At 41.8% G+C, this 25,116-nt stretch overlaps 1 protein-coding gene across 4 annotated transcripts in view; it reads left to right on the top strand.

Annotated features, from left to right (window-relative positions):
* enox1 (ecto-NOX disulfide-thiol exchanger 1) overlaps window positions 1-24,856 on the top strand; it is a 134,368-nt gene extending 109,512 nt beyond the window's left edge. For 3 of the 4 annotated variants that reach the window (XM_069155168.1, XM_069155170.1, XM_069155169.1), the window contains 6 exons: window positions 281-498; window positions 4,078-4,185; window positions 10,836-10,892; window positions 14,347-14,449; window positions 21,980-22,065; window positions 22,994-24,856. In XM_069155168.1, coding sequence (XP_069011269.1) covers window positions 281-498; window positions 4,078-4,185; window positions 10,836-10,892; window positions 14,347-14,449; window positions 21,980-22,065; window positions 22,994-23,125 — 704 coding nt within the window. In that variant the 3' untranslated portion in view covers window positions 23,126-24,856. Of the gene's footprint in view, window positions 1-280; window positions 499-4,077; window positions 4,186-4,544; window positions 5,160-10,835; window positions 10,893-14,346; window positions 14,450-21,979; window positions 22,066-22,993 lie in introns of those variants that run through there. The other variant, XM_069155171.1, reaches the window with a different exon arrangement.
* The last annotated feature ends 260 nt before the right edge of the window (window positions 24,857-25,116 follow it).

Genomic DNA, 25,116 nt, shown 5'->3' with positions numbered 1-25,116 from the left:
TTTTATATAACGGTGTTGGATTTGGAAGAGTTTATTTCAATCAGGGGTAGTTCAGGATTCGCTTGTTCTGAGTGTCTGATAATGACAACAAATCTGTTATTTATCTCTTTTGTTGGTGGTTTTGAGTAATATCATGCAAGGGTGGTATGTACATACAGTATGTGTTAAACCTTGTTTTTATTTTTTGGTGATTGAAAAAATTGGACCAATAAAGGGCTGGTTAAAGGTTAAAGGTCTCCTCTCCTCTCCTCTCCCCACCACTCCTCCCCTCCTCCTGCAGGAGTATGTGATCAGACTCTGGCATCTCTGAAGGAGGAGAACGACTCCCTACGTTGGCAGCTGGATGCCTACAGGAACGAGGTGGAGCTCCTGAGGAGGGAGCAGAGCAGAGCCGGCCGTCTGGACGATGATCACACACACACACAAACACACACACATGCTCCCAGTCCAGAGGCTCAGATCCAGCTGCTGCAGCAGAGCATGCACAGCATGCAGCAGGTGGGTGTCTCCGCCGTGGACTCCTCTTCTTCCTCTGTTCATCAAGTATTTATCAAGTGTCTTAGTGCGGGAAGTCATAACTATTGACCACAAATGATCATCAGAGTGACACAGATCTAGTCCTACTTTTAGCACCAACAGTTAAATCCTTTAATCAACTTTTCTAATTTCACTTAGAAACCCTGTTAGGAGCTTCCAGGTGATGGGAGAGAGTCTGGAAGAGGAGAAATATGATTTTTTTGTTTTGTTTTGTTTTAGGGTACCCTAGCTAGTTTTCAAAATGTTTTCTGTGAAGATACAATAATAATTTCAGGAAAGTTTTATGCAATTAATTACAAGAGAAATGAAGAAAAAGTTAGTTATTGCATTTAATAATCCCTTAAACTGTTGCTTTTTAAAATTTCACTCAAAAAAGTATCAGTACTAGTTTCACTTCTGCCCTAATAAATATCTGTAAATGAGTGAGTAAATAACATCCTTATAACAATTATTTAATGACGTGATTGAAGCCCTTCTTAAAATTCTCCACTGCTTCTCTATTAAATTCGATGCAGCAGAAATGAAGCACAAGAATGTTAGATTTGTTTTAGTCACAGTGGTACAAGGCAGCCTCTTCACTGAACGTGTCAAACTCGGCAATCTTCTGAAGAGGACCCCCAGGGTGGAAAGGGTTAAGTTGCCTACTCCCTCGTTACGTTTTTAAGTTTTAATGGAAAAGTAGAAAATTATGTGTTGAGTATAAGTGGAAAAAAAGAGCTCGTAAACTATCGATGAGTTTCCTAAAAATAAACTCAACGTGGATTTTTCTTCACTTTGAGCTGCTGTACTATCGCTATAAATTGGATGTTGTCAGACCTACAGACACTTCCACAGAGCAGAGCTGAAAAACAATGTGCAAGTTTGGCTTATCTTCTCTCAAATCAACAGTTTGTATTAATCTCTGGAGGAAACAGAGAGATTTTGACATCAGTTTATGAATTATATTACATTTACCGAATACATAATTTACTTTAAAAATGATACAATAATATAATGAGCCAATACTTAATAATTGTAGCAACTAACACTTTCTCCATGTCCAATATATTGAGCACCACATTGCATTTGACTTTGTTGGATAGACTCCCATTAGACTAGTGTCATAAAATCCTCAGTCAATAAATGTTTTCCACAACTTATTTTTGGTTTTGCTAACTAAAGTCACTCCTTCTTACTAGTTTTCTGGAGGTCCATCTGAAAATAATCCTGTCATTAATTTGAAAATAAGCCTCAAACAAACATATTTTTGGGGGGGGCGTGTCTGTTTGATTGACAGGCCTGTGGTGCAGTCAGGTTACAGCTATCGGTGGGCGGGACGTAGTATTGCCAGGTTTCCAATCAGATTGAGTCAGATCCACCGCTGGCTCCTCCCCCAGCTCGTCCGAATATGGTCACTTCCTGCTCCAAACCACTCCGAAGTACCAAGATGGTGACGGGAAAAAAAAAATCTGAATTTGAGGCTTCATAGCGGCCGTTCACAAACCAATGAGAAAAGTCACGAGGCATTTTCAGACCAAACAGTTCTAAGGACTTTCTTGAGGAGAATGAGCCCCTTCTCCCAGAACTAAATCATTTCTAAGGATGTTTGTTGTTTGCATTCGCACCGCCAATAGGACCTGTGAAATGACACACTACTGCCGGAGCAGTCAATTAAGGAAATACAGTTTTCAGTTTAATTGATCTAGTTGAAATTTATGAACATATTTTACTTGTTTGAAGATCCAAAGCATGTTTTATTCAAGAGAGCCAATAAAAACAAATGGAACAGTTAAATTTCTCATAATTACATTTAAGATGTATTAACTTAAAGCCTTGTTATGATCGTTATTATTTGCGTGGTCATTATTCTGTTACGGGGCAATAGAAACTTAACACTTCCTGTATTTCTCAAACTAAAAGCCCCACAGTCTTTTAAATGAAAGAAACCGCCCACAAAAAGGCCTTTGAAAAATTTGCAGGAACGTGTTGTGCCTGAAGTCAGACACTTTCTTTGAAAAATCCACAACAACCCTCCAGTGCTTCAAAAAGCATCACACCGCTGCGTAGCAGCACGTAAATGGACACACTTTTGATATTTCTATTTGTTGAATCAAGGTCACGCTGTATTTCCTCCGATGTGAATCGGCTTAATAAAGCCTGCACGTTTGTTGTCACCCCATTTCTCACTATTGTGTGCCTCAAGTTGAAACTTGGTAGCTGTAGTTTACCTGCTTACTGTTTACACACTGTTTTAAACACGCAGTTGTCTGTGCTCCTGTGTGTGTCACCACAGTTCCTATTGTAACGGGGAGAGTACCCGGGCAGAGGTGGGAGCTAAAAAAGTCCTCCAAAACAGAGTTATAGGAACATAAAGGGTTCTAAGTTCAAGTAAAATAGGGGGAATTCCCCCCCACTGTTCTGAGAAAGGTGCAGTTCCTCCGGTCCGAGAACGCCTACTGTTGGTTTCCGCTTGGCTGCCACTAAGCTCAAGGAATCAGTGTCAGTATCAGTACCTCCCAGTAACGATGCCCTCGAGCAAGGCACTTTTAACCCCTAACTGCTGCACTGAGCTGCTGTGTGAAACTGCAGATGAGTTGTTATGAGTAAAGAGCAGGAAGCTGAGTTTACACACGCAAACAAATAAACAACAGCAACAATTTCTCAGTGCTGACTCAGACCTCTCCCATGATCCCTCGCTCCCCTGATTTCATGAAGCTGTGTTAGAGCACAAAGCTTGTTTGCCACGGGTTAGCCTGATTTGACTCGACTTCCTGTCTCTCTCTATCTAAAGTGACAGCACTGATAGAACAAGGCACATTAGAGACAGCCACCAACACACACACACACACACACACACACACACACACACACACACACACACACACACACACACACACACACACACACACACACACATAAGCACACTCGCACACCCTGCCCCGCTGGCTTTGTTGTAAATGTGTTGCTTACGTGACTCCTAACAGTGTGAGGGTAAGTCACAGTACTGTCGCTTCTCGTTTGTTACCTGCTCTTGTTTTTGCCGCCTCAGTGCAGACGAGCAGCTGAGACAAACAAAATAAGGGCTTTGCTGAAATAAATATTTCCTCAATAGACTTTATTAAAGTTTTACGATGAAATTACATCACGCAAATAATATAAATACCTTAAATAAATTTTATTCTCACGAAAAGACCATATTACCAGAATAGAAGATGGCCTCCGCATTAGTACAGTTCTCATTATCAAATAGCAATGCAGCAAATGGAGTGAAATTAATGAAAATGATTAAATCTGTCACTTTGCTTACTGAGTGCTGCAGTTGACGTTCTGTTTCTCTTCATTCGTATTGGACTAAAAGCAGAGTGAACACGCTTGCTGCAGCTTCTCTGCATCATCAGCTTCTTTTTTCAGTCTAATTAGAAAACTAAATTACACTTCATCTCTTCCTGCTCCCTGCATGTTCATATGAATCACTGCTACCAACGATCCCTCAGCAGCTGCCCAAAGAGCTGATCTGAACCTGAAGTGTTTGATAAATGTGTGTCTGTGTTTGTCTTCCAGCAACTCCTGAGCCTGCAGGAGAAGCTGACGAGTAAGGAGGCTGAATTAGAGCAGGCGAGAGACGAGCATCGCTACCTGGAGGGAGAGGTTCTCACCCTCAGAGACAAGGTGTGTACTCCTACTCACATCTGATTGGTCCTCTGGATAGCACAACCATACATTAGATAATTATGCTTTGACATGAAAACGAAAATGAAATCAGTAAGATCATTTGATGTTACATTGACTTGTTTTGGGTTGTAAATTAGGCATTATAACTAAGTTTGTCAGACTATGTTGTATTTTTCTCTTAATTGTCCATGTACCCATTTATTTACCACTTATCCAGAGTGGTGTTTCAGTGGTAGCATGAGGCTAAGCAGAAATGTTTTCCATCTCCTCCTGGGGGATGCCGAGGCATTCACAGGCCATATCACTGCTCTCTTAGCCTAGTGATACCTGACCTATGTTGTCTCGTGTGGATACAGTTCATAGGGAATCCTTCAGGACGTAAACCTTGGGGTGATTTTGAAACAACTGGAGCAGCCTTCCACCAATTGGTATGCACCAAAACCGCTTGCAACTACCTTTAGAAAGAAATACTCAACTTTAACCTCATCGCTCCTAACCGGCGACACTGGTCACTGATTGGTCCACACATCAAAGTGGATGAGCGAACATTAACGTGAACAGTGTTTCTAGTCTTTAAACAAGTGAGGAAACCTGAAACCATGAGCAGAAGTCTGGCGGATCCAGGGCACAGGTCTACTGCCAGCTAAATGGGTCCAGAAAACCTCCGATCAAAGACCCCGACGAAAATCCTGATCAGATAACCAACTCGCCTCAACTAGCTGCTTTCACAATGAAGCAGCTCTACTCTGAGCTCTCTCTGGTTGGTTGAGCTCCTTCCATATCTCCTAGGCTGAGCCCAGACACCTTATGGCGGAAACTCATTTCAATTACTTGTACCCGCAGTCTCAAAGAATCAGGCGGTCCTCATGACCATAGCTGAGGATTGAGACGTACATTTCCCCTCAATCTCAGTTCCCTCTTCACCTGGGGAAGAGATGTTTGCTTGTGTCACCTGCTTGTCTCCATGCGCTGGCTGTGCCTCATGTTGTCTATAGTTTTATATTGTTGGCTCTATTTTGACTCTTATCAGCAATCACTCAGCAGAATTGTTGCTGCTTGGATTCTTTGAGAGCTCCTTGAAAAAGCAGAACCTTCTACTGTCAAACTGTAAAAACATTTGCTGCAAACTATCAGCTGCTCGATGTGTCTCTGACCGAAGTGCAGTTTGAATTTATTTCTCTCGTCTTTCACAAGTAACATGCCACAATATTTGGCTTATTTGCTTTTAATGCCCACCATGCTTTTTTGCAGCATATTTGTACATAGTGGTGCAGAATGAAGACGCAATCTCGACCAGCTGGTTGTCTGTTGAAGCCCCATGTCGTAAACACACTGCACAGAGGAGATGAGGTGATAGGTTGCAGTTTAGATGTCTTTGTTGGATTTAATTCTTTGAAGTCTGTTTTATGTGTAAAGCTCCTACAGCACACTCTTATCAGGGAGGCCACACACAGCACGATTGTAACATTAAGATGGGAATTTCTGAGAGAACGCGATGTGCTGCGTTATCAGCAGCAGTTTTTTTTTATTCTCTTCTGAAGCTCGCTTTCCAGTCTCTCTGCTGTGGCTCTTTCATGGTCGCAACAATAAAACAGCACACACACACACATACACACACACACACGCACACACACACACACGCACGCTCGCACGCACGCACGCACACACACACACACACGCACGCACGCACGCACGCACGCACGCACGCACGCACGCACGCACACACACACACACACACACACACACATGGGTTCAGAAATGATGGAGGGATGAAGGATGTTGGAAGGACATGTGGGCTGCTGCTATGGCAACAACCCTGCTCGGATGTTTTTCTGTGTTGTCCTGCTGAGAGTTGAGTGACCTGAGAAAGGTTGTGTGGTTTATAAATACCTGTGGACCAAGTGGTGGTGGGTAACAATCTGGCAACTTCTTTGAAAATGGTAATCAGTTAATAATTACAAATGATCTGTCAGTGAAATTTACTAGCAGCAAATTAATGTTTCATTACTTGTAACTCAATCAGGTGCCTTTAAACAAATCTAAATCTTCCACACTCACACACCACATGAATCAGGTAGTTGAACCATTTAGAGGGATTTACTGGCCACCGTTTGCCAGTTTAGCCTCACTGACAAAAAACTAGGAGACTCCTAAGTGTTGGGAAAACCGGGGCTAACGATAGTAAACCAGATAAGAAAACACAATATGTGAATCAGGTAATTGGGAATTACTTTTGTCTTTGTTTAAGTGGAAGCTAACAGGCTCCTAATGAACAGCAATCTCTCACTCAAACAGATTATATAAAGTAGAGAAGTTTTACATAACCTCTTGAGGTGGTCTGAAAATTGTACTTAAATCAGACTTTTTCGATGAAGCTCCATTAATTACTCAATATGATCACTGCTCATAGTTAAAGAGAATGGCACTTATCTCTTAGCAGCAGTGCAAAAAATAGTCGGTTCTCGTAGTCAGCATGTTGAATGTTGGAAAAATGTGCAGTTATAATGCAAAGAATCTATATAAAAATGTATGCAGTCTGCGGGTCTAAAAAGTGGAGGTGCCTTAAAGCACAGTGCCAATGTGGACCACTAGTGGCTGGTTCCAAAAAAACACTGGCACCAGTAGACTGCCATTTTTACAGCATCACTTTTCCTCATGAAACACAAAGTGAACACATACTGGGGAGGTATGTTTTGGGGGTGTGTCTCGTTTGATGGACATGCTTAGGTTGCAGTCAGGTTGCCGGTGTAGGTGGGCAGACATAGTGTCCTCAAGTTCTCAGTCAGATCAACCCCTCACTACTCCACCAACTTATCCAAACACGGTCACTTCTGGCTCCAAAAAAGAAGATGGCGATGGCCAAAATGCCAGACTGGAGGCTTCAAAACTACAGTTCACAAACCAATGGGCGGGTTGCCATTTGGTATTACAATCTGAGGAACTGTGAAAAATAAAACCGTTTTAGCACTGCATTAGAACAGCTCTTTTAAAAAAAAAACACTACAAAGGTTGTGTGGTGATTACAGTCAGCAGTGATCCAAAGAGGGACAAACCATGAACCAACGTTTTGGGGGATTTGCTGGAACAACACTGATCTGTGGTGGCTTTACTGTGCTTACAGGAGGTCTTGGTGTCTGATCCCACAGGACACGTCCATCAAGAGTCCATTCCTCAGCAGCTCAGAGCTGTTTTGCACGTACAGGATCAATGACATATCAGGCAGGCACTCATTATTAGTTTTACACTTAGCCTTTTTGATATCAGACAGCTAGCAATCCATTTGAAACCTGGCTTACCCATTGCTGCAGTGAAATATCATTCCAGAACGACGCTGCGTTAGCCTGTTGAGTCCATCTAAGCACATATTCCTGCTGGACTCTTTTGTATTCTGAATTTGTACTAGTTACCTTGCAAGTGTTGCAACAAAAGACAAAATAATAAGCCCCTCATAACTTTCCAAAGTTATAAAATAATAATAAGCATTCAGATTCATATTCACCAGTGCAGCCTCTTTCACTGTTTTATCACGGGACTGTTCCCAGTTAGTAAACAGGGTCACATCAATAAAGTGTTCTCACAATTTCTGCAAAACCAGCGTGTGTAGTTGGATTTGTTTCATACCTCTTTATACCGCTTCAGAGATGTTCTTTATTTTGGGCTCTTTATGGAAAGTGATGTCAATTTTCCTCCAATCTGTTTCTATTGATTCTCTCAAAATGTTCTTACACACTGCAACACCTCTGTAGAGGGTCGGAATAAAATATGAAGCTTGATAATTATTTTGGTCTTAAATGAAACTTACTCTTCTTCTGTTGGAAGAAGAAGGAAGGCTGGGAGAGCTGAGGGGGTTTGAAGGAGGAGGAGATATGTGTATTCAGCAGTTTTAAAGCTGAGATTTATAGGTGGTACACTCTTGTATAAAGAGTTGAACAAGCTCAGTCCGAGGAAGCAATGCATAAATCAGCCGCGAAATTTGTCTGTACTTTAGCACATACTGCTGTGCCACTTCAGGCTTTTGGGCCAAGCTCTTTGAGACCCAAATCAAGCATCAGGCTGAACAAGAGATCTCTGCAGTTTCCAGCCGTATCTAGCTGAATCAGGGGATTCTTGGGACAAGGACAGCAAACCTGAGGACCCTGAAGGGGGGAAAAGCTGTTAGTGAGCCTGGCACTGGCTGCCCGGATTCTCCAAACCTCCATACAGTCCACAGGAGGGATAGGAAGAGTCTGCAACGATGGCAGCCACACAGCCAATGGAGTGTTTGTTTCAGAGATATTTTTGTATTATGAAGAGATAGAGATGCATGGTTGCCCATACTGCTCACACTAATGCACATGTTGGACTCACAGAATGTATATCAGGTGTCTCTAACCAAATCTCATGAACTACCAGTAGTTTACCACCCTTTTCTGAGTGGCTCGGGAAAGGTTCGAACAATATGCAGTGATTCCCACACATAGATTTACTTTGGCGGGCCGCCCAGGTATATTGACAGTATATTTGGCAATCCATTTTATCATTTTTAAATTCTTTATTTATCTATATATATATTTAACCTGTCCGAGATTACCCCTCGCTCCCTTCAGCTGTGTCTGCTCAGCACTGTGTCAGTGCAGCAGAGGTGGAGCTCCCCCTTGAGAGAGACACACAGAGATCAGAGGACAGAAACTGCAACTTGCAAAACGCAGGAGAGACTCTCGCAATGAGTTGGAAAGAAATGTATGCTCATAAAACACAGTATTTTTGGCTGGACTGCGGCAGCGAGGCCAGACCTATAAAGTGTGTGTCTATCACTGAGTGAGTGAGATCAAAGTTACACCGCAGTTCACCGTTTATACAAAATGTGTATGAAGAGTATTAATTTGTTGTTGTTCACATAGAATAAACTTATTCAGCTGGTTTGGAATGGAGCTCAGCTATGTGAACAAATGTTACTAAGCAGGAGTAGCTCTTGGACATGTCAAAGTAGCTCTCAGAGGAAAAAAGGTTAGAGGCCATATATATAAATGGACATAGTATCTGTTTCTGAAAAGTGAAGCCAATGCGAAAGTGCATTTAATTGCAATACCACTGAGGGCCAATAGGGGCTGGCACCAAAAAAAACTATGGCTCCGATTGACTCTCATTTAAAAAGCGTATACCTGATCAGTGCTCTGGGGCTCCCTCTTGTAATAATTCCATTATTATTTACATGTTAGGAGAGGTCTGTTTGGGGATGTGTCTGGTTTGATTGACATGCCTGTGGTGCAATAGGTTTTCCAGTATATGTGGGCAGCCATAGTGTCCTCGTGTTCTCAGTCAGGTCCACCCCTCTAAACTCCCCATCTTGTCCGGTCACTTCCGGCTCCAAAAGAAAAAAATGGCAACTGCTGAAATGCCTGACTGGAGGCTTCCAATAAGCAGCTCAAAAACCAGTAGGTGATGTCACAATGGACACTATGGTTGGACTCCACAAACCATCCACAAATCAATCAGCTAGCCTTTACACGTCTACTTTTCAATTATCCGTACATATGCTTCACATCCAGTGACGTGTTAAGTCTCTAATCTGCTCTGAGGATTTTAAAATTGCGGTGGACTTTTGCCCAGAAACTGTTGAGTGAAAGCAGCTGGTGAAAGGTTTGAGATGATTTTGGCTGCTGTACTGAGAAGAAGGTTGCCAGGCTCTGCTGATGGATTACTGGGAGTGAGAAGGTGTAGCAGCAGTCAGTTAGTCGTTATTCAGGCTTTAGGCTGCAGATTCTGGGAGAAGTATCAGTAGTTACAACATTATGAGCAGAGAGAAGGTTTAAGATCCTGGATAGTTTTGATACTGTTTAAGCTATTTTTTAAGATTTTATATCCACATTATCAGCATCACTGACGTGACTTCAACAGATGTTTTTTCATGAAGAATTAAACTCTCTCCGAGTGTATTAAATGTGACACAGTCGCAATATAGTTTGGTTTAGCCATCAAAATGACTTGGTTCAGGTTAGATAAAGATTATGTTTGGGTTACAATGAACAATTTTATGTAGTTAACATTATGTGTGTCCCATAAGTTATTTAACATACATTAACATTAACATTAAATAGGTTATGTCATATAAGTACCCTACTTACGTTGCTTAAAAATATCCACATTGGTTCTCTCAAGAAAAACAGGTCTCCTGGTCAAATATCCTCAGTTTGTTCTGTTCCACGCGACTTCCTTACTCTTTTTATTTTGTCACATGGACTCCTCCTTTGACCCAGTTCATACATGTGTGTACTTTTCACGTCTAGGAAGGCACAATGTGACCTTGACATCATATCCTCTAATGTACTGACAAGTGTATTGCACACTTTGGTGGTAAAAAAAAAGAATGTGCAAAGAAGAGGGAATCTGTTGAGAGTAAGGACAACCAAAAAGCACTTATTGTAAGTCGCTTTTATCCAAAGCAACTTACAATAAGTTCATTTCAACCTCAATCTCAATTGACTTGTTTGTCTATTTGTGTGTGTGTGTGTGTGTGTGTGTGTGTGTGTGTGTGTGTGTGTGTGTGTGTGTCTTCAGTGTGTTGCAACCTTCTGGAAAACAAACAGTCCTCTGCTGCAGATGAACTTTGTTCTCAGTTTCACTGCGACTCATCAACTGCTTTCTCTCCGTGCATTTTCTCCCTGCAGCTGCTGAGCAGTAATGGGGAGGGTGTGGAGGGGACCAACGGAGAGGTGCATGAAAAGGTAAAAACTGACCTGAGCTGAAGCAATGAGTCAGTCTAAAAATTGTTTTATTTACAGCTATTCTGGGAATCAATCAATTGATGTCGGTTTTGCTCAGAAGTGTGGATTTAATGCACGTGTTTGGAATCTAATTTAATCCTATTTAATACCTGAACAAAAAAATATAACTTTTAAATTGTGCATGAATGTACATATTGGATGCAAAATTACTTATATTTACGTGTGCTTGACGTCTTCAATTTAAACACTACATATTTTAAAAATTATAGAGCAATATGCAAACTAATATTCAGATTTATGACATTAAATCCTGTGGGCCGGTGGCATCATTTCAAAATAAAGACACAAAAAACAAGTAAAACCTTTTAAGGCATTTTACTGCCTCAAAAAAAAAAAAAGGAAATGAAAAATATTTCAACACTTTTCAACTTGAAGAACTAAACATCTTAGATTGTGGAATTGTTGGTCAAATAAAACAAGCTATTAAAAAAACATCACTCTGTAATGTGAAAAGTATCAACTCTTTTTTGTTTTATCTTTTAATGCTGTTACAAAACATTTAATGAAGACAAGAACACCATGAAGGGCTCCAGCCAAGAATAACATCAAAGCATGTAATAGACCCACCAGTCCACTAGAGGACAGCGCATCAGTGTGACAGTTGGCCCGCCCCAACCGGTCGAGGCAGATGGCCGCCCACCTCTGATCCTGGTTCTGTTAACAGAGGCTCCACCCACCTCTGATCCTGGTTCTGTTAACAGATGCTCCGCCCACCTCTGAGTCTGGTTCTGTTAACAGAGGCTCCGCCCACCTCTGATCCTGGTTCTGTTAACAGATGCTCCGCCCACCTCTGAGCCTAGTTCTGTTAACAGATGCTCCGCCCACCTCTGATCCTGGTTCTGTTAACAGATGCTCCGCCCACCTCTGATTCTGGTTCTGTCGGAGGTTTCTTCCTGTTAAAGAGAGTTTTTCTTTCCTCTGTTGGAGGTTTTTCTCCCTTAAAGAGGAGTTTTTCCCTCTTAGCTTATGTGGGAATTGTTGAATTGTTGAATTGTTGGTTTCTCTGTATAATATTGTAAAGTCTTGCTGTAAGGACTTTAAGGTGTTAAGTGCCATGAAATAATCTATGTTGTGATTTGGTGCTATATAAATAAAGTTGAATTGAATTGAATTGAATTGGTTTGAAAAGTAAATAGGAGGCAGGTTGGGGGTTATTCTACCTCCACCACAATATGGCCCAATCCCAATGTCCCCCTCACAGACTCAGGGTCTTAGAGGCGCATTCCCGGTAAGTCTGTGAGGGTTTAAAGCTGTCCCACTGTCAAATCTTCTAGTCCGTCAGGGTTCTCTGATGGACATTTTGACCCCTTCAAGCACCCTTTCCGTAAGTCAGCATTTCTGCAGTTTGACTTCAGGAATTACCCACAGTTCATAGCAAAATTGGTGATGCATTAAACGTGGTTGTCCCGCTGCCCACAAAATGCAAACAAACCAAGCATTGATGATATTATCTGGAAGTGACAGAACCTGCTGCTGCTGTGGTTATTAATGCATGTTTGTAAAGTTGTTTGTATTCTTAGTCAAACGTCTGCATTGGATTTACTCATGTTAATGCCTTTCCTGAGTTTTGGTAATTTGTTAAGACATATAAACATTAAACACACACACACACACACACACACACACACACACACACACACACACACACACACACACACACACACACGTATATATATATATAATATAGGCCATATTCATTCATTAATTTATTTATTCAGAGGTTTGGTGTTTTTCTTCTCCAATGGTGATGCGAGCAGTGTGTGATGTCACGATGGCGTGTCCCATTTGATCTTTTTTACCATTTCAACCCCCCATGAACTCAAAGCATTTCAGCTGTGCCATCAGCTAAGCCAGTGATGGTTTCAGGTTTAGGGTGGACATTGGGAGTGGGCCTATCACTCACAGCTTCAGCTTTATTCACTGTAATTATAGTCTGGATACGCTGTTTGTAATAGAGTTTGTTCAGCCACTCTAAAGGGCGAGCCAATCAGTAGACCAATCAGATTTGACGACTGGTGAAAGTAACGAGCGCAGCGTTTATATTTACATATGAATATATGAAAATTTTTCAACTCTCGATGACCAGAAAAGAAAACGCAGACCATTCGGCGCTCAGCGCAGATAAAAGCTCACCACCCCGTGAAGCTGCTGGCATTCATTAAAAAACATTTTAAAAACATGGTGTGCTCAGGGAAAAACGCTTTGGTGGACTTGTTAGGGAGTTGCAGCAGTCGCACAGTTTCGGCCTGTTTGGCCACATGCTGAACTTAACCCGATGCCTACGCAGTAGGATAGAACGACTGGCAACGATTCCCTGTGGAGCTAAGCCAGGTCGGTGTGGTTGGATGAATAAAACAGTAGACTTTCATCGAGGAGGCCAGGGTTTGAGTCCACAAGTTATTAGGTTTTGTTTGAAGAAATTATTTCTGAACTGTAACCACGTTTTTTTTTTTTTTTTTTTTTTTTTCCCGAGAGTAGCTTTGTTTTCCTTAACCACGTAGTTTTTTATCACGTATAGGCAAGTCAAAGCTGTGACACTGACACGCTGTCCTCTAGTGGACTGGCAGGTGTATTACATGCTTTGGTGCAATAATGGGTTGATTATTCCTAAATCTCGTTTTTTCATTTGCAAATCATGAGATACAAATTGTATCTCCACAATAAGTATTTCAAAATGTACTTCCTCTTCCATATTTGCAGCACATAAGGATAATTTCCAGAAAACTTTGAGAGAAAAAAAACCCTCAGTTCAAATCACGTCCAACACTGTCACTGAGTTGATGGGAGTGAAACATTAGTGGTGGAAGGAGAGTGCAGAGAGTTCAGGCATGTTATTTTAAACCTCCTCTGCTGTCTGTCACAGCACTATATATATAGATATATATATACATATATATATCTATCTATATATAGATATAGATATATATATATATCTATATATATATATATAGATATAGATATATATATATATATATATAACACGTATGTGTCACGGGACGTGAACTTTTGCTCCGAAGATGCTGAAGTGGAAACTGATTGAAGTCAGAAGGACACAGATACATAAAACATTCTGCCCAGTCGGCCTGTATTCACTGTGGTGTTATCTTAAAACCCGGAGACTCTCCGGAGTGCAGCGCTATGATGCCCTTTATTTAATGATGAAGTCATGCTTGCACTTTTGTCCTTGTACTGCATGTACACATAAGTGCTCACAGTATTGATGTGGTGTACAACATGTATTGTCTGTTTCTATAAATCAGTAGAAATCTCCATGAAGTAAATGTTCGGTATCCTACATAAATAACAGAAACATTATCAGCTTCAGTTAATTTAAGTATCAGTAGTTGCCCTTGTTTTCTCACCCATGTGTATTATTATATGTTTGTTTTCACAGGGGATCAATGGATGTGTTCCTTCGCTGTACCACAGCAGAGAAAGGAGGAGTGAACTTATCACAAGAGGAGGAGTCGCATCAGAAAAAGAGGCACTGCTTCTGGGTAAATATGACTTTTACTAATAGGTCAAAGCTTTAGTGGGAGAAGATGAGCGAATAGATCCTTATTCTCATCAGGTATCCTAATCATTTATGGAAGGATGTTGTATTTCTGTAACTCGCAGCACTTTATTTAAAATCATCAACCAACAGTAATTTCTCATCGAGGGACGCCTACCAAAATCAAATCAGTCAGCAGATGGTCAATGACTATGGTCACGTGCTCAGGGTTATTGCACCCTGGTTATTACACAAAGCACACACCTCTCCCGTGTTTAGCGTGGATGAACAGACGAAGGTTGTTTTTTTTATAAATCTGGACGAACTGGACTTGTGGAGACTCCCTCAGCTTTTGGAAGTTGTGGCACCTCTTTCCTTTTCTCCTGCGTTTGACCACAGCAGCTTTTCCAGGAGTTTGTCAGATCTTCTGGTTTCACAAGGTGTAAATTTGTCCTGGAAAACTACTTGGGTGTTAGTAGAAGCAGTATCGAGGTAGCTGAGAGAACTACATGAAATGATCTTGTTAGTCCTCACTTCTACTCGACATATTTAGACAATAGTCTTACTGTACTTGTGCTTATAAAATGACCCAAATAACAATTAGCACACAAAACCCAATCCAGGTACATCTTCATCTGCAGAGCTGTTCTCATCAAAACTCTCCAATGTCAAAGAAAATGTGTCTCTAAACCAAACCAGCTGCAGCGGCATCATGTTTCTGTGACAGTAAGCCAAACAGGAAAACTTTAAAGCACTGTGTCTGTGTTCAGGCATTGTAACACTGCCACCACAGAAGAACACATACACGTTAAGTGAAAACAATGCTTTTTCATTATTTGACATTTTGACACCAGAACATTGTTAAAGACGAACAGTTTGAGGGACACCAGGGAGTTGGCTGTTTATTTGGAAAAAATTGTTGAATGTTTTGAATGACAAAGAAATATTACTTGGTTGTTTATTTAGTGAGTAAAATGATCTAATATTACAATCCAACTGTTCATTAGTCCTGTTACTCGGCTTGAGAGGAATTTAACCCACTACTTTGAACAGAACAGCTCTAACTCTGGCATGTTGGTGCGTTTTCTGGCACAAAGTGCTCGCTTCAGGTCCATCTTTAACATTTCTATTGAATTAATACCAGGACTATATATTTGTTCTTCTTTGATAGAATGGCTAGTGAGCTTGTGTCGTTGTTTTGCCGCATGGCCCACTTTGTCTTGAGATTCAGTTCACTAACAGTTGTCCTGACATTTTCCTTTAGAGTTCACTGGTTTTATTCCAGATTCATTGTTCTTGGTCCAGATGTAGTAAAACAGGCCCGAGTCATGATACTACAAACACCATGTTTCATAGATGGGAAAAGGTTCTAATGTTGGACTGAAGTGTTTTTGTTTCTCTAAACATAACGCTCCTCGTTTAAACCAAAAAGTTCACTGCAGCTGGGCAGCAATGTTGTTTTAGGAGAGCAGTGTCTTTTTCCTGGTAACCCTGCCTCATCCATACCTTTGTTGTCCAGTGTTGTCCTGATGATCATGATCATTAACATTAGCCAATGTGAGAGAGGCCTTTAGTTGCTTAGATGTTACCCTAGATTCCTTTGTGACCCGCAGATTATTTCACTTCTTGCTCTTGAAGTAATCTGTTTTGGACAACCACTTCTGAGGAAGGTAACAAGGATCCTCAATTTCCTTCATTTGTACAAAATCTTTTTGACTGTTGTTTAGGGAAGTCTAAACTCTTGAGAAATGGTTTGGTAACCGTTTCCAACCCAATGAATTAACTGCAAATCCCTAAGGATGACTTATGTGTTGCCACTCCATAAAATACGTAACATTGGGTCATTTTTCTCAAAATGATAAATGACCAAGAACAATATTTTTGTCTTATTTGTTAAATTTGGTTCTCTGTATCTACTTTTAGGACTTATGTGAAAATCTGATGATGTTTGAGGTCATATTTATGCAGAACTTCTTCAGGCGCCTCTGTAGTCCTGAGGTACCTGACAAGTAAAACTTGGGGCAGTAAAAGCCTCCCTGATCATGAAGCTTGCCGCTTTGTGAAGTGAAGAAAACTGTCTGGACAATTAAAGGAGAACATTTTTACATTACATAAAATTTCATTTAGCTGATGCTTTTATCCAAAGCAACTTACAATAAGTGCATTTCAACCATGAGGGTAGAAAACCCAGAACAACAAGAATCAAGAAAATACAATTTCTTCAAGAAAGCCAAACTACAAAGTTCTATCAGAAAGTGCCATTTTAAGTGCTACTAAAGTTCTACTGTTCAAGGTGAAGTCTGAAGAGGTGTGTTTTTAGTTTGCGGCAGAAGATGTTCAGAGTTTCTGCTGTCCTGATGTCATTGGGGAGCTCATTCTACCATTTAGGAGCCAGGACAGCAAACAGTTGTGATTTTGTAGAGTGTTTAACTCAGTGAGGAGCAACAAGCCGATTGGTAGAAGCAGAGCGGAGTGAACGGGCTGGGATGTAAGGTTGGACCATGTCCTGGATGTAGACTGGACCTGATCTGTTCGCAGCACCGTACGCAAGTACCAATGTTTTGAAACGGATGCAGGCGGCTACTGGTAACCAGTGAAGGGAGCGGAGAAGGAGGAGGAGGAAAAGGAGGAGGAGGAGGAGGAGGAGTGGAGTAGTGTGAGTGAATTTCGGGAGGTTAAAGACCAGTCGAGCTGTTGCATTCTGGATGAGCTGCAGAGGTCGGATGGCGCTAACAGGTAGACCTGCCAGGAGGGAGTTACAGTAGTCCAGACATGAGATGAACAGAACCTGGACCAGAACCTGGACCAGAACCTGGACCAGAACCTGCGCCGCCTTCTGAGTCGACGTATTCTCCTGATGTTGTGCAGCATGTATCTACAGGAACGTGTTGTTGCAGCGATGTTGGCAGTAAGAGAGAGTTGACTGTCGAGTGACTCCGAGGTTCTTAGCAGTCAGGGTCGGGGATAACAGAGTTGTTGAAGGTAGTAGTAGCAGTGGTAGTAGTAGTAGTCAGGTCGAGGGTGGGAGAGTCTTTCCCTGGAAGGAAGAGCAGTTCAGTCTTGTCGAGGTTGATTTTCAGGTGGTGTGAGGACATCCACTGAGAGATGTCAGTCAGACAGACAGAGATTCATGAAGCTACCTGTGTTTCAGATCGGGGAAAAGAGAGGATCAGTTGGGTGTCATCAGCATAGCTGTGGTAGGAAAAGACATGCGAGTGAAGGACAGAGCCAAGAGAGTTGGTGTACAAAGAGAAGAGGAGGGGACCCAGGACAGAGCCTTGAGGGACACCAGTAGTGAGAGGACAAGGTTCAGACACAGATCCTCTCCAAGTTACCCGGTAGGTGAGGTCGTTGAGGTAGGATGAGAACAGGGAGAGAGCAGAGCCTGAGACACCGAGGTCCTGAAGGAGGAAAGAAGGATCTGGTGGTTCACTGTGAATAAATGCAGCAGAAGGTCTAGAAGGATCAGGACAGAGGACAGAGAGGCTGCTCTGGCAGTGTGAAGCTGCTCAGAGACAGAAGGAGGACCGTCTCTGTGGAGTGATCTGTTGAAACCAGACTGGTGGTCAAGAAGGTTATTATGGTGGAGATAGGAGGACAGTTGATTTTGGTTTTGGAAAGAAAGGGAAGAAGAGAGATGGTCTGTAGTTGTTTACTTCAGACGGGTTGAGGGAGGATTTCTTCAGGAGAGGGTTCACTCTCTCCTTCAGAGAGTTCAGGAAACAGACCGTTGACAGAGAAGCGTTGATGAGATGGAGAGAAAAGGAAGAAGGTCAGGAGCAATAGACTGGAGAATGTGAGATGGGATGGGGGGGGGGGGGGGTTTACCAAGGTAACAACTTGATTGGGAGACAGGGGGTGAAAGAGGAAAGCGAAGGGGATGAAGATGAAGATGATCGACATGTAGTTATAGAAGCTGTGTTTGAAAAAGAGGAGCTTATGTCATCAATCTTTTTAGTAAAGTAGTTGACAAAGTGGCTTGGTAGAAGGGAGGAGGGAGGAGAGGGGGGGTCAAGGAGGTTGGAAAAGATGGAGAAGAGCTTTTTGGGATTGGAAAATGAGGATTGAATTCTGGTTTGGTAGAAAGAGCTTTTGGCTGCAGAGATAGAGGCAGAGAAAGAGGAGAGGAGAGATTGATAGGTGAGCAGGTCGTTAGGGTGGTTCGATTTTCTCCATTTCCTTTCTGCTGCTCTCATAGTGTCTCTCTGGGAGCACCGAGTCAGACAACCACAGAGCTGGGGAGGACTGGAGGACATGGAGGAGGACAGAGACAATCAAGAGAGGGAGACAGAGTAGAACGGAGAGTGTCTGTGGCCGAGTTAGGATGCATGAGGGAGAAAGAGTCAGTTGAAGGGAGGACATTTAGAGAGAATCAGATCAGAAAATCCATCCGTGGTGGAAATTACACTCTTGTTTCCACACATCTAAACATCTTGTCAAGTATTAGTCTCTAGCTTGAAAGACAGACAATCATTAGCAGACATTGGTGTTTAAGAACCTTTTAAGCTTCTCTCACCTGTCCATTACCTTATCCATGGAAAATGTTGCTGCATACTTCAAAACGTTTGCCCACCCACCAGTTTCTCGATGACTGCTCTCCCTGGCGGCGCTGTGCTCTGCTGGTTCCACCTCAGGATGGATGTGAATCTGATTTGACTGCTGTGTGAGGTGATGTGTGATTGTGTGAGCACTTTGAGCATTTTGTTTCCGTCCTCGGCTGCTTCCGAGGAACCTCTTCCAGTACACAGCTCCAGGTGGATTATAAACATACTCGGATTATAAAATCTTCGACTGGAACATGCTGGCAGTTATTGGCGTCTAATTTAATTTCCAGAGAGACTGTGCAGAGCCGTTCATTCTACATAAACATAGAGGAACATCTCTGGATTGATTGCTTTGTGAGTTCAGCGGAGCTCTGAGTGTTTGGAGCATTAAAGATGACTGAACACACATAAATGAGTGGAAAAGAGCACTCGACACTTGACTCATCTCAGCTTTATACCACCGCTGTCATGTTCGCACAGACACAAAAACACTGCTGTCTGCCGTCTGGGGGTTCGGAGAGCTCTCAACCAGAACCAGTGAAACAGACTGAAACCTTCTGCCACACTGAAACACACACTGACTGAACGTGGCTGCCTCTGTGTCTTCCTTTTCTTTATCTGTCCTCTTCCGAGCTCACAGACATGCATTTCACTCAGTGCCGGCCTCACACAGCAGCTGGACTGAATTTATTTCAGCTGCTTCTGCTTCTTTGTTTTTTTTCCCCCTCATGTTACACAGGCCATGCAAGTGGTATTGATAAAAACAAAGTGATTTGTAGTGTTTTGCCCACAGCAGAGGAGAGCAGGAGAAACAGCAGCACATTTATCTCTCTTAGTGGCGCAAAGAAAATCCAAATATGAAGGAGAGAGGCGGCCCGGCTCTCTGTCTTCCTCCCCGGCTGCCGGCAAGCTGCTGCTGCTGATGTTGCTGGGAGATTTTCATCGAACAGAAGCGTTTTCAGAGGCCATGTGGGTTGTTTTTTTCTCATGCAATCAAACATGACATGAATTCACACATTTCAATTTTCATATAAAAGACACTGAATTTAAATGACAAAAAGACTTGAAATATTACACTTGGTGTATCTATAAATCCATTCTATCCCCTGCATCCACTCCCTACCCACTCTGACTCTATTTGAGTGTTCACATGGAGCCTCCATGATGAAGGTCCGACCACACTGTCATTCCAAACAACTAGCATGAAGTGGGAGCTGGTTACAACACATACAAAAGTTGTTTCTGGTTATTTCAGCATAAGTGATGAATAAAGTGAAATAGCTTCTGTAAGAATGTAAAAACAACACTGCACTGGTACTTGTCCTTGAATCTAGTGGTCTATTTTGTGCAATCCGTGCAAATAACCATAAATACATGTGTTTCTCTCAGGGTATTTCTTCGCTGAAACCATCATACTTACAGACTCTGTAGCATCCAGGCCATTTTAAGTTTGTCTAACACAGCAAACAAAGAGAAAATGCTTTAGCAGATACATTTCTCAAAATAAAATGGTGCATGTAAACCTACACAAGGTAAAATATATAAAATGTATATCGTATAATGTAATCCAATTATGCAGTTATATTTTGGAAATGTGAACTGAAAACAATAACTTTTGCTGGTTTCTTGTTCTGTGTTCTGATGGTAAAACAAAGATCGCTATCACTATCACGTGCACATCTGAACAGCAAACCACCAAAAACAAGCAGGCAGGACCTGCACGATGACAGAAATCCAAAACTAGTTTGTAAGATCCAGTTAAAAACAAGGCAGAACCTAGAACCTAAACTTTGCTGCTTCTTTAAAGTTCAGACTTTAAGTTATTGTTCAAGTCATGCACATTGAGTTTTTTTCTTCCTCTTTTTTACTGAATTGCCTTTTTTTTTTTAGTTTCCTTGGTGCAAGTTGGAGATTTAACTTTCGTTTTAAGAGTGCACACTCCCCACCCCCCCTCCCCCACCCTACAGTTCTCCTCTGGTGGCACTCTCCCATGTGAGCAGGTCTGGTGGAAGGAATTGAATTAGGCCCGTCTGTAATTGCCAGCGTTTCGCCACATAAATCAAGGAAATAAATATTGGCTGTGCCGGATCCTCCAGGGGCACGCCACTCTATTGCCTCACACCCCACCCCACCCCACCCTTCCTCCCCCTTCTCCTTCTGCATGACTGCCGAGCTTTGCAGGACCTCTCAGAAGTAATCAGCTTGAGAGTGCTTTCTGCTCTGGCCAGCATTTTTTGTACGGGGCCGCTGTGCCATTTGTTTATTGTGCAGCGCTTCATGAGGATGCAGATTGGCTGCTCAACTGCAGTCTTTACTTCTACATCTAATATCCACTCGAGTGGATCTCACCTCTGTCAGCTCTCTCTCTCTCTGCTGACTGTATTAGCTTGCCAAGCCTGTGTTCTTACAGCACTGAATATTGATGTTGAATGCTAAATCTACACAATTAAAAGTATCTTCATTGTGATTCACATTAGTATCTTAAACAGAACATATGACACAATGCAAAAGACTAGTTTTCCCCTGCAGATGTGACTCATAATAAAAAGTGAACCCTTATTAATCTCTATACCATAGTTATTTCCATAGTTTCTGTGTATTTTTACTGTACTCTACTGTATTATTTTGTTATCTGTATATAGTATAGTATACAAGATGCTCTAATTCAACAATACTCCAACTAAAACGGTCTAAACTTAACCAACATTGTGTTGCAGACAACATATAAGATCCTTGTACTACTTACAGACATACTGGTACGTGCTTAGATTAAATAACATGACCTTTGCAGTTGTAAAGTATTATAGTACTTTAATGATTATATTCATTGTAGTGTTTCGCTGACTTTAAAGATTCATATTTTTCCCCTTTACAAAACCTTGACTTTGTTACTGAACATCTCTTACAGTGATTGGTTGGAACTCTCCTTCCTCCGATCCTGTTTGCACTGAACTACGAGTCTGTCTGACAACCTGTTTTCTTCTCTGCAGGCATTATATCAACCTTCCTCCATGTCCATCCATTCGGAGCCAACCTTGAGTATCTGTGGTCATACATACAGAGACTTGACTCAAAGGTAAAGCTCTCTTAGGGCCAACAATGCCTTGCGAAGGGATTTGCCTGTTTCCTACAGGGTGAAAATGACATTATGCTGCCTTCATCCAGCCTGAGAGCCGCTCTGTGGGCACAGCAGTGCTAACATGCACAGAATAACATGCTGACGTTCAGCAAGTGTAATGTCTACCATGTGAACCATGCTTACCTCTTAGGTTTAGCATGTCAGCATGCTAACATTTACGAATTAGCAGTAAACCCCAAAGAACAGCTGAGGCTGATGGGAGTTTTGCTGGTACAACTGTGTGTTTTCTTACTCAAGGTCACGTAACAACACAGTGATAATGACAACGACAATAACAAAAGCAAAAATAGGTTACCACCCATTTTGCACTCTCTCGTGATAAAATGATGTCCCATTGTGGCAAATATCATCATCAAAGCCTATTAGAAATGCAAAACCTTTTAGGTTTTCTCCATTATCAAAGTAACCTAATGATAGTTATCTGTACAGCAATGTACCAAAAACACAAACCACTAACTGCTAATTCTGCTAACTTTTAATGGCACCATGACAAAATGTAAACAAATATAGGCTCAATAGTAAATAGCCTACCCTCTGATGAGCTTTTCCTTCTGGAATACATTTTTTTTTTTGTAATTCTTTGGTTTCTACGTGTTTCCATCTATCAGATTAGCAAACAACTTCCTCCTTTACTTCATCCATTTTCTGATTAAAGCTGATTAAAAAAGTTAATAAATAAGTCGACAGAAAAAAAGCAGTAAAACATCTAAAGATCCAAGGATGTCAGCAGGATCCAGATCCAATGAAGCTTAATTCAGAAAAAAGGAAAAAAATGAATTCTTCTGCCGTATGAGGCCCACTAAAGTAACAAAATGTGTTATTACATTTTTATTTGTGATTTTTCATCACTGCTGTCCTCGCTCAGGTGTCTGCAGGGGAGCTGGAGCGTCTCATGGTCCGTCTGCCAAGTATGTTCAGGCAGGAGCTGAGCGGCGTCGGCGCAACTCTGGAGAAACGTTGGAAGTTCTGTGGTTTTGACAGCCTCAGCTCAGCGTGACACAGGCACAGCGCACACACACACTGGGAAGACACACTGACGTGAACAGGAGCACAATAACGCCTCAGACCTTCAGGTCTAAGCGTGTGTGTGTTCGCGCGTGTTCCTCACATACAGCAGCGCATCGGACCATGATGTTCACTCGAGCAGACACTGGAGTCTGTGGAAGAAAAGGATGTTCAGGCCTTGGAAAAAAAATCCCAAAACACAGGTCACTTCAGGGTGTCAGGTCCAGGTCCAAAACTTTTCATCACTGCAGATACTTTTCACAATGAACTGCAACAGGACCCGACACCTTACAGACTTAATGCTGACAAACAGTCCGGACAACACTGCAACTGTCTCTGCTTGGAACTGAATGCTGGTCCTTGGTAGTCTTGTTGTTGGTACAGCCTGGAGCCTCAAACACCTGGCAGCAGCTCAGTCAACAGAAAGAAAAAACAGTTATACCAAAGTTGATCCTTAAGAGATTTAATGCCAAACCTCATCTCATTAGCCGATCAAATGGGAGTCTTCATCTCCTCTCTTGTCCAGAAACTGTCTGGGCTTCGTGTAGCATGACCACAGAGATCACTCCGTCCTCATGACACTCTGGGGTGGGTTTGGAAAGGGGTTTGCACACCAACTCTAAATCTGTCATCCAACAAGAACCTTTTTTCTGGTCATTATTGCCAACTCATGGTAATCCTCTCTTTCCAATGTGATTGTCAAACATTATGTCTGTTGTATCATTTCCTTCTACAGGTTTGTCTCATTGTGAGTGTTGGCACAAGTCTTATTTTATTGTTGACAGAGTTTAAAAGTGCACTGAAGTATCGGCTTCATATTTTTACTTGTGTCATTTATAAAGCTTTCAGGTTTTCGAAAAACCAGGTGGACCTATTGGTTTGTAAACTGCTGTTTTGAAGCCTCCAGTCTGGCATTTCAGCCGTTGCCATCTTGTTTTTGTTTTGCAGCCATAAGTGACCATATTTGGACGAGCTGGGGAGGAGCGAGGGGTGAATCCAACTAAGAAATGGGAGGAGACTATGCCCGCCCATCTATTCAAGCAAGATGACTGCAGCACAGGCATGTTAGTCAAATAACATACACCCTGAAAACACTGAAGCCTGTGTCAGACAGAGAATGAACTTAGAGTTCAGGGCAGTATACGATAAATAAGGATATTTTTTAAACAGCAAATCATGGGAAGCTGCTTTAGCATATCCCAAAGTATTAAAAGAAACATGATTTTTCTACAGATGAAATTCATGAATTACTCCTGAGTGTCTTAGCCCTCACTGCTCCTGAAATCAAGTGTATGATGGCTAACAGATTTGGAGCTGGTGTGCAAAGACAATGCCCCAAAACATGAGACCATATTCATTTCTTACTGCCACTTTTTTTGTTGTTGTTTAAAAAGGGAAATCCCTCCAGGGTTTGGAATAATCTGAGCGACTAAGTGTGAAAACACTCCAGGCCTGTCTTCATCGTTGGCTCCCTGTCGAAATCACGACACCAGAGACTGGAGGGCTAGAGGTGGAAACGACAGTGTTTCGGAAATTCTGGATGGAGAAGACTGAAATAAAGAGAGACAAAAGTTGTATTTAGTTAAAGGATAACATGAACGAGGAGTACATTCGATCACTCTGCCTAATTTATTTCATTATACTGTACGAAGAAGCTGAAGGCAGCGGACTGAAAAGTCTTACTGCCATAAGTTACATATTGTAATTAAATATGATGACTATGGTCCTGACTGTCTCCTGCTCCTTTCATATACCTCTCAGAGTTATTAACACTTAAGTTTAGCAAACAATGCTTTTCCTTCTAGGGATGATGATGATGATGATGATGATGTCAAACCAAAGTCTGGAGATCAGGAGGAAGGTGAGCGATGTTGATACTGATACCGAAGAGGATGAGACGCCACACACTTGTCCTCATTTTTAGTGCTGCAGATGTAAAGGTTTTTTGTTACACTTTCAAAACATTCAAGGGACTATTTTTTT

Source organism: Embiotoca jacksoni, unplaced genomic scaffold, assembly GCF_022577435.1.
Source record: "Embiotoca jacksoni isolate LCO1_2020_lvr unplaced genomic scaffold, fEmbJac1.0.p SCAF_2, whole genome shotgun sequence".
NCBI lineage: Eukaryota > Metazoa > Chordata > Actinopteri > Embiotocidae > Embiotoca > Embiotoca jacksoni.
The sequence above is the reverse complement of the archived record's forward strand: the minus strand, read 5'-3'. Positions and strand labels throughout refer to the sequence as shown.